This window comes from Phyllopteryx taeniolatus, chromosome 17, assembly GCF_024500385.1.
Source record: "Phyllopteryx taeniolatus isolate TA_2022b chromosome 17, UOR_Ptae_1.2, whole genome shotgun sequence".
In the NCBI taxonomy this organism is placed as follows: domain Eukaryota; kingdom Metazoa; phylum Chordata; class Actinopteri; order Syngnathiformes; family Syngnathidae; genus Phyllopteryx; species Phyllopteryx taeniolatus.
The window spans coordinates 3,576,421-3,590,457 of NC_084518.1; the positions used below are offsets into that span (position 1 = coordinate 3,576,421).

Below are 14,037 nucleotides of genomic sequence, written 5' to 3' on the forward strand. Positions count from 1 at the left end.
GCTTTGAAAGTGCCTTTTGTACAACAAAGGCGATAGATAAAGATCACAATGTGTCAACATTGTTTTTTACTTGACGATAACGTGCAACTACTTGCTTATTTTGTCCAGTATTTCTGTGACATGGGGTTTTGATCCCCTCCCTTTGTAGAGTGATGGATATTCTATTGGAAATGCAGTTGGACAGAACAGAGAGAGGACAGAAAGAAAAGCGAGTCATAAAAAAGATCAATGTCTTATTTCCTTTTTTCCCTTTTTCTGTGACAGCAATACTCAGCATTCTCACATTTCACTTTTTTTTTTTTTTTTACCAATGTTTATCAAATACCTTGAGATCATCCAAGTGTCACCCAAATGACTCGCAGTCACAGTGTGGACTGCAACTGACTGCCAACTGCGGTCTGCGCTACAATGGCGCATGCCGTCTGCTCCTATGTATTTAGCATTCCTCTTCCAGAGGCCTGCTGGCCACTGGACTGGAGGGAGCTGATTCACAGACGGAACCAGAGGCAATGTGGTAATTACCAAGACCCATGAAGACTATAAATAAGAGCTGCGCCACCACACAGATCTGGCCTCGGTGCATGTTCAATTCTGTTGTGTAGCACCCTTAAATTGCTAAATGTCCGCATTTTTCTCACTTCAGCTCGAGAATTGAAGTAAAGGGTAATATTCCGCTTGAGGAGATGGAAAAAAAGGTTTTTTTTTATCAGAGAAGATACAGCAGCTGAGAGTGATGACCCAGGGACTAAGGAGGCCAACATAGATAGAACTGTTGAGTAAATAATTCAAATGGCCAATAAAGTTGGCTGTCTCTGCCCCCGGACACAAAATTGAGTTGCCGCTGTCTCGCTGCCGCTTTATTGGAGTAAAAACAGCACAAGATCAGGAGACATCAGGATGCTCTCAAACGCAATACTGCAGAGAGTGCAGTGTTAATGTATTTTGTACTTTGCAACTTTGCACTCTTCAGTACTTAGTAGACACAGCTCTTCAGCGCTTCACATGTGCACAATGCATCTCTTAATCAAACGATCAATAAATCAGGGAGTTTGTAAGACCCCTTCGTTCCTTCTGACCCTTAATCATAATGTCTGACCCTTAAGTAATTATTTTCTTAGTAAAGGGGAAGGCCCTTTCTGTTCCAGTTTTCACAAAACAAGGCCTGCTTGGATGAGTTTAGTTTGGAAGAGCTTGAGAGACCTGATCTCAACCCCAGCAAACATTTTGGGGATTAATGGATGAAGGAAAACACAATTTTGAAACATGGAGCAGGCTCAGTTATGCTTTCTAGGGCTGCTTTGTTTTTTGTTTTCTTTCTAGAGGCATCGTAACTCCCTTCAGGGTGGAATGAAGTCTGTGTATTCTGGAGTGAAATGTGCTGCATAGTGTCAGAAAGCTCAGTTTCAGCCACAAGTCATGTGTCCGCCATCAGGACAATGACCCAAGACACAAAGCTAAACCCCCCCGCCCCCCAGAGAACGGCTGAAAACAACTGTATTCTGAAGCGATCTAAATCCTTTTGAACATCTGTGGAGGGCGCTGAGCTCACGAGAAGAGCGGGCCAAATACTTGACACGTCCGCACGTGTAAAGGTCTCACGGAGAGTTACACAAATCATTTTGATTGCACCAATTTCCTCAAAAGGCGATGCAACAAAATATTATGGAAACGGCAACCTACCGTCTTTTTTTTTTCAGGCTAGTTACTGGATATATGTTGGACTACATCAAAAAACCTTTTCAAATCTTGTCGGTGAATGGCCAGGCCCTTTTAGTGTGTATTTGTATAGCACATGTACCATGTGCTTAAGGTGCGGCAGTGTTGCAATTGTACAGGTTGTAAACCTTTCATGCTCACTCGCCTGTCCAGTTAAGATGCTTCAGCACCTGACCATTGAGGAAACCGGTTCTACTTACATGATTCTGTAAATCCTCTTGAGTTTGGGGTGTGACTATTATTGAATCATCAGTGTGCAAAAAAGTCTGCACATTTTCTTCTCCCGGATCTTCAGTGTACATCGTGTACTCGAACGTTTGCTCCCATGAATGCAGGAAGGGGAAATGTGTGCATTAAACGGGCTGTAAACGACTCATTCAAGCAGCAAAAGGAAGAATCCTGTTGTGTTACTATTGCAGGATTTAGAAGAACTATTCTTTGGTAGGCTATAATAAATTTGGCGATGCAGGATTTTAAGTCGAAGTCACCTTAAATAAAACAACATTGTTTGTTGTTGTCTTAGTTTCATTTGAATTCAATCAAGTATTCGCTATAGCTGATGATGTACTATTCTTCTAACTTGTTTTCACTTTTGTTCTTCACTGCTAGGTGTAACACAAATTATATAATTTCATGAATTTCAAGTGGCCCAACTTGCATAGTTTAATAATGACAATGTTACTTCTCATAGAAAATCTTTTTCAGATGCCAATTGCCTAAAATGAATCCTGTTCTAAATCATTTTTTTTCCTCCCCCCCCCCTAAAAAAAATAAATATAAATCCTCAAATGACACATCACTCTGCAAACGAAAGGCAGAAAGGAAATGAAACCGTCAGCAGAAAGACACGTGTCAGTGCGTTTTTGAAACATGCATTTTTATTTAAGATGCAGCAAGACTTGGCCTTATCGCCCTGCAGCCGCTCAGCCCGCCGATTAGTTAAGTTATCTCCCATCCTGCACCGGAGGCTCGGCCCTGAGCAGCGACAGGAAGGAAAGCTTCAGAGAGTCAGCGGTGACTCTGTGGCTCCGGGCCACGGAGCAGAAAAACTGCCCGAGATAGGTCCCGGTCCACCCACCTATTCTGTATGAAGGGGGGAAACACAAAGGACCCGGCGGACATGTACATACAGCATGTCAAACATCTCCGAGAAAGAAAAAAGGGGGCGCCGAGAGAGCGACGGGGAACAACTGCGCTCTCGGGGCTCCCTCCTTGGATCTCCACATGAGCCCACTGTCTGCTTGCTTTGGGTCTTGCTTCTCATTGCCTGAATTTTGCCCGAGCCTTTCTGCTGAGCGAGTTCATATTTAAATAGTCAATATGCATTGTTTTTCGTCCAGTTGAGAATCGTACCAAACTCGCGGATGATCGCTTTACAGTTAGCTGTGCAAAAAACAAATGCGTTCAGAGCTCAAATCAATTCTGAGGCCCTTGCGATGCCAAACGCCTGCAGAGCAGAACCGGGCAAACGCCCAAACACTCCTTGACGCCAAGATGCAGTTCCCGTCTTTTTGAACATATCTGCCTCCACTTCAGATGTAAAATTCTGCCTTGTCAAAGATATTTCGAAAATCATGGCTTCACCGGACATCATACAATTCTTTATGATCCGGTGTATGGAACAACAGATGTTGTCGGCAACAGTTTAGTTTCCGCGTACGTAGTGCATACGGACCCGTTGCCAAAAAAATGGGAACATCATTTTTCAAGTTTTATTTCCACAATTTCATTGAAAACTTTGAACTTCCATAGATTATATATACAATTGAAACAATTTCAAGTATTTACTTGTTCTTTGGGCGTCCAGCTCATGAAACCCACAAAATCGAGGAATTCCAAAAATGTGAATACCGTGACAAAATCACCATTTACTTCCCAGTTTTTGTCGAAAAAAAAACAAGAGCGCAAATAGGGTCACTTTGAATCAATCAAAATATGATCATTTCAGAACGATATGATGATACCAAATTGGTGGGGCGGGAATGAGGGCAACAGTCTCTGGATTACGATGGTCTCCACAGCACAGTCTTTCTTTTAGTACCCGGTGACGCCAACAGGTTTTCTGACAGCCTTTCATTCGTCCGCTTTGTTGACATTACATTATTCTGATGATGATATATGTAGCATTTTGTACAGATCCATTCCATGCCAAATGTTGTTTCCCATCGCGATTGACAGTTCGCTAGCGCTTAGCATGGCAGAGATGTCCACGATGCAACGCATCCTGATGACACAGATGAGCGCTATTAGGTAATAAGGAAGCTTCTAAACATTGGACAATCATACAAGACGACAAACGAGGATATCTTGCGTCGCAGACTTAACATTTGTGGAGTGTAAAAAGTTAACCATTAGCACTGCCGCTAACTTTGCTCACCTGGGGATTTACTGCTTTACATTGTTAACACCGATTGTTTAGGTTGGTCAAAGTTGCTGCTTTGATTGGTGATATACCACGACGGTCCACCAAAATTTGAACACCTACGTTAACCAAATATTTGGATCCCATTTTCATCTTCAGAGGTTGCACTGTAACCCTTACAACTAGATTGACCAACCTTAACGCCAACTTCTTTATTTCTTGCCCTCAGAGAAAGCAACCAACTGTTGTGAACACTACTACTCTTGTCAACTTTCAACATCGCAGCTCGGGGTGCCCACATTCAAGGAAAGTGGTGGTGTTTGGACTCATTTAGGGCTGTTACGGGTGCAATAAAACGAGATCTAGCCGGCCACAGGCCAAACCAATGCAGTGTACAGTGTTCCCTCGCTGTATTGTTGTTCACATATTGCGGATCCAGTGCATTACAGATTTTTTTCATATACATTTTGTGCATATAATTCATATTGCGGGATTTTGAGCCTTTTGCTGAATTTTTTTTTGTGGTAAAATAATCGCTTCCTAGCCTAAAACATTAAGAATGTCATAAAAAAAAAGGAAAAATCGATTAGAACACATATTACAAGGAATAGAATGTCCATAGTGTACAGTACTACTGTGTAATATTGTATGTTTAAGAGTATAGAAGGTGTTTCTAAGAGTGTGGTAGTGTTTAATAGGAGTGGGTGGAAGACCGAGAAGTGTCGGAATGGTACATGTAGCTTTATATTATGTATAAATAATCAAAACAAATATGTGGCCGCTACTTGGCGGATTTCCCCTATTGCGGGATCACGCAACATTTATTTACAGTTATCCCCCCCCCCATCATTGAACAGTTGAAAGAAGCTCAAAGCTGCAAAGCTGAAATTTACCCCAAAAGCTTTTTGGAGTAGTGCACAGTAAATAATAATAATATATATATTTTTAAAAAACAACAAGAGGAACTTTGTCCAGAGGACCTGTCATCCCTTTTTTTTGTTTTTTTTTTCTTGTATGAACTTCCATCATTGCACGCGGGTTTCACCTTGCACGGTTATCTTATCCAGCCCCCCCGCACACCCGGGTTTGCGGCGCAATCAGGTGCGCGTCCCTCATTGGCTGCCGGCCGCGCAGGGGCGGGGTTTACAGTTCCTGGCCGCACCCCTTGCGCTCGCCTGCTTGACAAGGGGGGGCGGTGGGTGGGGGGACAACAACCCAGGAGCGCAGCGGCCCTCGGTCACTCCGCACTGGTGGAAAAATATGGTGCCGAGAAGAGCTCATCCTGCGCTCCACTTCCACAGCGACTAAATCCACAGCGAGCGCTCACACTCGGTGTTGTTTTCTTGTGCCCTGCTGTCACTTTGCACCAGAATGTGCGTGGAAGGCGACGGATGCGAGCTGGAAGGCTGCGGCCGTTCGGATGAAGTGCGCACGCTGTCGGGCGGCGTGAGCACCGCGCTCAAATCCAACCCGGACCTGCGCGCCTGCAAACCCGGGCACAAATTTCGAGCCGCGCTGCTCCGATGCCGCTCGCCGGCCGTCGCTGCCGGGATCCTCAGTTTCGGGAACGTGCTCAACTACATGGACCGATGCACAGTAGCCGGTAAGAGGGATTTTTTTTATTATTTTTTGTATTTTTTTTGGGGGTGGGGGGCGTGAAAGGTTCTAATGATCATTTTGCTGCACGAATCGGCCGGCAGCTTCTTCGGTCTCGATCATCTCACCTCAGCCCAGACGGGCGGAACAATGGGAGCGCCTCGGCGCAGCGGACGCACACTTGCTGCTGTGTTATTTGCGCTCTCGGAGACTCGCGCGTGCTGATTTCATCTCGGGTTATCTCTCACGGAAATGCTCCACAGTGGGTTAGTGATGACTGATCATGCCGCAGATCGATCCGCAACCGCGCGTGTGACATCGACGGCGGTTGATAAACGTTCAAGATGTGATCCGGGGGGGGGGGGCTGAACAAATGAGCTACGAGTTCCTGCGCTGCGGCTTGCTGCTGCTGTGAGGTGCTGAGACGAAGCCTCGCATTGTTCATCTTTTTGCGCTTTGTGAAACCGAAACTGACATTTGGGCACGCAAATGAATTGGAATGTTTCGAATGTTAATTGCGATGATGTTCAACCTTGGCGACTTGCAAAATGGAGTCAAAAGGCCACCGTTTTCACAAGTAATTCATTCCCGGATCGGACATCGTAGCCTTGGCAGTGAATGAGTTAAAAATATTGCTGCAGCACAAAAGAATGGAGGGAAGTGTAATTGTAGGTTGCGCTGGATGAAAGGAGTCAAATACATGTTTTCAATTGACGCTCATTTGCTTTGATGAAATGAAATTGCAGCGGATGCTTTGTTTGTCTAAAAACAAATCTCGCATTGTTACGTTGAGATGTATCGTCGTCGCTCCTTATTCCGACTGAAAAAGGAATGCCAACTTGCATGCACAGAACAATGTGTGCTTTTAAGGTTTCTGGCCACGTCACGTGCCTGCGGCTCAGCATCCCGACGGCTTCAGCTCGGAAGAAGCTCGAGAGTGTCGATGATGGACTGCGGTCCAGACCACTCGAACCCCGACCGCGCTGAGATTTCAGTCTCACCGTCTCGGGCCTGCTGGACGGCTCGAAAGGTCTCGAAGGTGAAACATGTGTGAAGTCCCAAACTCTCTGCAAGATGAGGGGGGGGGGGGGGGGGTGCTTTCCCGTCCCTGCCACCTGAACTCCACACGGCCGTCAGGCACGATGTACGCGCACAATGTGCACGGACGGGACCCTCAGGAAGAAAAGAGTGCGGAGGAAACCTTCAGCTTGAGCTTATCCGCCTGCTCCATCTCTCTCCTCCCCTGCTGGGTGAGCGACATTGCAGTCGTAATGACATGGTGGAAGTTTAGCAACACAGCGGTACACTTGGTGTATTTTCTCCCGTGTTCTACAGCTCTTAGTAGGCAGCTAGCTGATTTCGGGGCAAAAAAAAGCAGATTACAGCCCCGGGCGAGTTGGCAGCCATCGGATACCCTGAGTGGGAATCGATCAGCGATGTGAAAGCACCTTTTCTGGTCCTCCTCCTCTGCTTCCTGCAGTCATTTCCTCACCCTGACCCCACTCACGAGCAGGTACCTAATCCCAAATCGTAGATCCTAATGTCAATTAAGCAGGCACGAGTGCGAACACACAGGATAAATGGTCCCCCCTACACCCGACCACCATTCCCGGGATGAATGAGAGAGGAAGAAAGTAGTAGTAGAATGCACACAGCATTAAGCTGAAATGATGCCGCGCCCACTCCTCCTCCTCCTCCTCCTCCTACTGAACGTCAAAAGGTCTTTGTAGCAATAGCCACGACTGTAGCGAGCGTTGTGTGCGCTTGGATCACTAAAGCATTGTCAGCGAGACGGAGGGTGACCATTCCAGGCACCGGAGCTATTCTGCCCCACAACAACAACGTGAGAAATTGCACCCAGCGATGCACAGCCTTGTCAAAGACTTGAAGCTTGCTTGCTCACGCTGTGTGTCAAAAGATGAAACCCCAAAACACATACGCGCGGAAAAGCAGCACATCCCAGTACAAACTGCGCCCAAAATGATGAGAGAGAAGTTCCACAGAAACTACCAAGTCACCGTTTGGAACTCTCCTCTCCTTTCTCTTATGTCAAGCAACCTCGTGCACATTCAAGCAAGAATTAAACCGCAATGTGTGTTCAATGAGTTCACAGCAAGAAAGCAAAACCACATGTCACGTTTGATTGAAGCGAGGTTTGCAAAAGCATTGGGGATGGGGCGAATAATTCGGAACTGCGGCCGAGCGGCGCTGTCGATTGGGACTCAACTCGGCAACGAACTGCGATGTCAGCTGTGGAAAAGCGTCGCCATGTGCATGCATGCACGCAGACGTCTGCTGGGGCGCAAGTCCTCCTGGCAGCTTTTTTTTGCCCCGCTCAATGCAACATTGGCACGGAAGCAGGAGTTCAGAACATTCAGAAACAGGATCCCTATAAAGAATACCATTTCATTGATCAAGTCATTTTCCCGAAAGTCGATTTTGCGAAATGCCCGACCGTCAAGAATGTCAAGTAGGCCACCGGTCGGAATTAGAATGGCGTCTTTTAGCATGCGCTCCTTTTTACGACCGAGACTGCGGCGCGGACAAGGCTGCAGTGTCCCGTGCGCTGCGACATACGAGGGTGTTTTCTCGAGGAAGGGGGAAGGAATTTGGGTCTGCGCTAAATTGCAATTTGATCTGACAAATATTGACAAGGAGCGAAAAGCCAGCGTGCCCGTGTCGCTGCCCTGGCCACGCAATCGGAGGAACGTCCCTTGACTAAATCCTGAACCCGTTCGGATGCGCCCACTTTTATTCCATTTGCTTTAACGTTTTGTGGAAGAAAGATTGGATTTGATTTAATTGGAGTTGGCTTTGAAACCTTCGAACCTCAAATTGGTCTCACAGCAGACACCCCGAGAGCTTATCATAAAGAGCGGATTAAGTGCTTTTCGGAGAATATGGAGGCTACGTGAGGCAGACGCTCGGCACTCAAAGAAATTTGCTCGATCAGTAAGACAACCTCGAGCCGCCCCCTCGTAGCCGGCAAAGTGGTAAATTGAGGGCTGCGAGATAATCGCATACTGGGGGGGGGGCTGCAGATTAATACTTGCGTCGTGCATGTCAAGCTGTCGCTCCAGGAATGCCCCCCGAAACAAAGATGCATCCTCTTGGACAAGTGCTTGCGTACTTTTGGCCTCTTGCATCTTAGACATAGATGAGCGCGTGGTGATAATCCTCTTAAGGCAAAGCTCTTTGTCGCGCAGTAGCAAAGATGTAGCCAGTCTGACGTGTATTCCTTGTACCACCTCGGTCCGTTTTCCCTTCAGCGTCCGCAATTCGCACCGGCTCGCGCTTGTCTCACCCGCAGCATTTTACAGTCAGCGTGGTTACGGGGGTAAACGTGGCATGCGTTTTCCTCGCCGCTACGTCATTTCCTTTCTGATGTCACTGGGCGCAACAAGTCTTCTGCGGAAGTGCTCCCAGACGTTTCGGGTCCACAATGGCTGGAAAAGGAGGGAAGTGAGGATTTAAGTCAAAGATGTCAACATGTGAGGCGGCACGGTGCTCGACTGGTTAGCACATCAGCCTCACAGTTCTGAGGACACTCCGGTTTCCCCCCACATCCCCAAAACATGCGTGCTAGGTTGATTGAAGACTCTTAAATTGCCCGTAGGTGTGAATGTGAATGCGATTGGTTGTTTTGTTTCTACGTGCCCTGCGATTGGCTGGCGACCAGTTGAGGGTGTAACCCCGCCTCTCGCCCGCAGTCAGCCAGGATGGGCTCCCAGCGTGGGGATAAAGCGGAACGGAAGGTGAACGAATGAATGTCACGCGTGATCCCGGACGATGGCATGTTGGACTTTTGTAGTGATTTCCCACAGACTTCTCGGTAATCTCTTCATTTCTATATCCTCGCGCGCTCCACAGTGAGAAAACAGTCTGTGTGTTCTTAAGGCTCCAATTTAGCTGATGTCTGTAATAGTAACCAGTGGAATGGGGACAGCGCTCCTTCCACCAGATTCTTGCAGATTCTTTCATGTGGCCACCCCAGATTTTTACCAGCAAGTGTACACACTCCCTTGCATCAGCTTTCACTGCGTTACCCCCGGATATGAACTCTGCATGTAATAGAATCATGGGAAGTCGCTTTTTAGGGACTTGGGCCAAATAGAAAACCTGGCCCAGAGTTAGTCCTTCCATCTATTATCTTTTGAGTATCAGAGAAGCAAATGACCGATGCCATCCATTTTTTATATTGTACGTTTACCATTACGGTCGCGGGTGAGTTTGGATGAACGGCGGGGGACTCGGCCACCCCGGATCGGTCGCCGGCCGTTCGCAGGGCGCGGGAGGGCACGAGCCAAAATTCAAAGCCGAGACCGCTCAGCTGTGAAGCAGATGTTCGAACCTCTTACTCCCACCGTGCTTCCCTGATGCAAATGCAGAAAAACAGCGAGAGTTGTGGGTGAAAAAATAGTCACCACAACTAAATACAACGGCAACACAAATGACAAGGATCTGGCAAAGATTAAACAGAAGCCTAATGTCAAAAGTCGAGATGACGAGGCCTTTTCCCAAGGACCTGCAAAACGGTGCACTCGACACTCATTCTACAAGCGCATTGAATTGTGTTAGCGTACTTCAACTGGATATCAAAGATAGCGAATAAATGCTCAAAGTGGCGCGTCTTCTTCACAGCCTCTCGGGGGATGTTTCAACGAACAAGGCCTTATCACTGGAATTCTCAGCTGGTTCTTATCTTTTGAGCGTCCAGTAGCTGGCCAAGTCAACAGCTGGCTCAAGCTGCCTGTTGATCTTTGACATGCGAAGACGGCGAGCAGCAACCCGATAATCGCCGACCTCCCCTGTCATCACGGGAGGACGTGTGGAAATGACAGCAGAGCGGCGGCGGCGTCGTTTGTTCGCCGTTGCATCCTCCGCCAATGGCGTGTGCTTGGGGGATCGCAGCGATGAGCTCAATAAGGAAGTGCCCAGTCCGTGTTGGAGCGAAGTAGACGGATTAGCCCAGCTTTCAACCAAACGGCTATCCTTCATTCTCTCCCACATCAAAAGTGCAATGTCCCTTCCCGCTTCATTATCTCTGAAGATTGCGATATTTATCTTCCGGCAGACAGAAAGATCACAGGAAGCAACTAGAGAGCGAGGCAATGCGTTCGGCGCTTTGCTGTGTAAGACACACTGTCAAGTAATAGCTCAACCCTGCTTAAAATAAGGACTCCCTGCATTCCATTGCTTCAGTGTACACCAGCACCACCACAGTGTTTAGAATAAATAAATAACAGAGATAAGGGACTACGTGTGATTTTACATTCGCGTTGCCAAAACCACGAAGACTCATTTTCGCTTAAGTCAGGCAGCTGACCTTTTCACTGAGAAAGATACATTTGTTCGAGCAACACCACGCTCGCAATTGGTGCACACATAAGGCACGCCGCATTATAAGGCGACCCACCCCGCCCATTTTGGAAAAAATGTAAGTTAAGTGCGCCTTATGGTTGTGAAAATACGGTACACACAATTCATTGTCAATTTGTGTCATAAAGCAATTGAGCATATCTATAAATAATACATTATGTACATTTGATTTGTTTATTTTTTGCATGTTTGGATTTGGGGGAAGGGCTCATTTGTAATTCTGTTCAAAACGAACACAGTATTAGACCAGTGGCTTGTGTCAGCACAGCTCCAGTCCGTCATAACAGTCATCACAGTGCTGTGTATTTATGCTTCTTCAAGTGCTCAAAGCTGCCATAATCTCACGTGTACCGTTCGTTTACAGCGGCACTGTATTTGAAGAGGCCAGCTTCAGAAATCAAAGATCATCTTTCCCTGCATTTACATGTGATAGTGTCAACAGCCCAGCAGAGGGATTACGTAATAGCAGCCAGAAGCTTTGTATGTGTTTGCGCTCCTCTAGTTTCATCAGCGTCCTTTTTTTTTTTCTTCGAACATTTGATTTGTTGAGATCTAAGTGTCGTGATGTCAGAGGTAGATGAGACCAGACCGCAGCAGCATTTTCATTACAGTGCTTGGGGGTTGGGGGCCCTCAGTCCAGGGCTCAGATCTTTCTGGTAATCCTTGGTCCTAATTGGACATAATACACTCCATGCACTCAGTGTGCATTTCTTTCCCTTCTGCTGTGCAAGATTTACACTCGTTATTGTACTTATGACATGCTTACACGTAGGGTCCGAGCCACATACAGTACTACGTAGGGAAGTACTGTTTGTGGCTCGGATTGCAGTTCCAAGGTTCATTTTGCAGTGTTTAATGAGTGAACCATAAGCGTGCAAGGCCCGCCCGCCCGAGCCCGTGTATGTATTGTGCAGTAGGTGTTGGGCTGCTTTAACGAATCCAAAAGTGACGCCTTGACTAGTATTCCCACATTTTGAACAATGTAGATGCATCTCACTTACTTTTGACCTTATTGCGAAGACATTTGATTCAGAAATGGGTCACATTATTTTTTTAATATCAGATGCTTAAAGGAAAGGCTGATTTCAATGCGAGTTCATATTTGTTTGATGAAATAGTGGAGAGAGTAATGCGGTGCATGTCTTAATTTACGAGACAATGAAAGAAGAACCCCGCTGCCATAGCTTAACTCTTCTTCTTCTTCTTCGTCGACTGGACTGAAATTGAGTTTGGAGTTACTAGTCCTGAAAAGGTAGATGTGCCGTGAGAGTGAGCAGATAAGTTTAATGTCTTCATGGGTCCCCTTGACAGCATCTCAGTCAGTCTAAATGTGTTTATGTGTGATTTCAATGAAAAGCCAAACGAAAGTATGGTCACGGTAATAACACGTTCCACTCTCATATCTATCCCAGAATTTCGAGAATAAAAATAAATGTCTACGCTTCGTTAAATTACACAAGACGGGGCATGACAGATATGTTATTATTTATGGCCAAAATGTGGTAGTTATGGCTGCCCATAGGGAATCCTTTTTGATCTCCTGGAGCGGAAGTGGTGTTCTGATTTTGCAGACGTCGCACAGAGGAGACGTGGTGACATTCCCAGCGTACAGAGTCCAAAAACCAAAGCCACGTTTTGTGTTTGATGGTCTGTATCTATTCAAAATGCTATACGATATGTTTTGTCTTTTTCCAGACCACCCAAAAAAAAAAAAAAAAAAACATATCTTCCAAAACAATGGATTTGTTAAAAAGGCAATGTTTCCCACAATCTGCCGGTTTCGTCGCAATATTACACCTGTATGAAAACCATATTTTGGTTTAGAGATCTTCCGAAGTCCAAAGCGACTCCCATTACCCCCTTCGTATCACGTGTCAACACAGCATCGAGACCCAGAGAACCTGTGGACATCATAATAACGGCCGAAGAAAAACCCATGCCACATCTTTTTGGAGATAACATCAGATGGAGATTATTTTCCCAGCAAAATGATACACACAGCTTAATCCGTGGATAATTCAAGCTGTCTTGTGTTAATGAAAACCATTAAGCATGGAAATCTAACAAAGCTTATCTTGGCTGTACATAATTACGCAATACTAATTACACAGTACCACCCATAGCTGATTCATATGCTCAAATTGCAGAGGGTTCGTGGTGGCTGTGACCCTGATGATGACACACTAGAGAAAATGAATGCATAAATGTTACCTGATGTGGAACAGAGACAGAGTTTATATCATACTGTATCATCTTGTTGTTGTTTTTTTTTAAGGACATATCAACACGCTGTCATAGTGCTGGGTTAGCAAGGCCCCGTTTCAAATTGCACCTCACCTGGCAAGGAGAGTTCAAACTACTGTCTTCACGGAATACCGAAGGCTCGAAGAACTCGACCTTGTCTCGACAGACCACCTCGCATCTCCCCTCAAAATACTTTTGCCTCGCTTCACTGCCCCTCTTTCTATTTCATCTAAAGCACGAGCTCCTGAACAAGTCGGCGAGCCGCGAAATGTATTATTGATGAGCTATAGGTTCCGTCTGCTCCGGTGGCGCTTGGCCGTGTATTCTCGCTACAGCCATCAAATATTTAGCACGTACTGGCTGGGCCTAATGCTCTGCGGCACCGGAGCTGAATTAAAGCTTTTGATTAGTCAAAAGAAAATTGTGTTAAAAAAAGAGCATATTAATCCAAGTGGTAAAGCTGGCAAAACTACAAGCCATTAACGGGATTTTGCCCCAGTTTTGCCCACTGATGGCGAGTATTAGAGCGAAGACCGCCTCAGACATCATCGAGCTTTGATCTTTGAAACGATGTCAAGATTCCTCACGAAGATTGCCAGTCATTACTTTTGTTTTTAATGGATATATTGATTCTAATTTAACGGCAAAACCTTCTGTAGCTAAATCTTAGTTCATGCTTTTCACGATATTTCCTTGAAAGCACCTGATTTTGTGGGCGTGGCCCTGTCTCCTGCAAATAA

At 46.1% G+C, this 14,037-nt stretch overlaps 1 protein-coding gene across 3 annotated transcripts in view; it reads left to right on the forward strand.

Moving 5' to 3' along the window:
• Nucleotides 1-14,037, forward strand: part of spns2 (SPNS lysolipid transporter 2, sphingosine-1-phosphate) — a 61,100-nt gene that overhangs the window by 3,086 nt on the left and 43,977 nt on the right. The window contains exon 2 of one of the 3 annotated variants that reach the window (XM_061751214.1): nucleotides 5,449-5,681. The exons of 1 other annotated variant lie outside the window; for it this stretch is intronic. In XM_061751214.1, coding sequence (XP_061607198.1) covers nucleotides 5,450-5,681 — 232 coding nt within the window. In that variant the 5' untranslated portion in view covers nucleotide 5,449. Of the gene's footprint in view, nucleotides 1-5,149; nucleotides 5,682-14,037 lie in introns of those variants that run through there. One more of the 3 variants, XM_061751213.1, reaches the window with a different exon arrangement.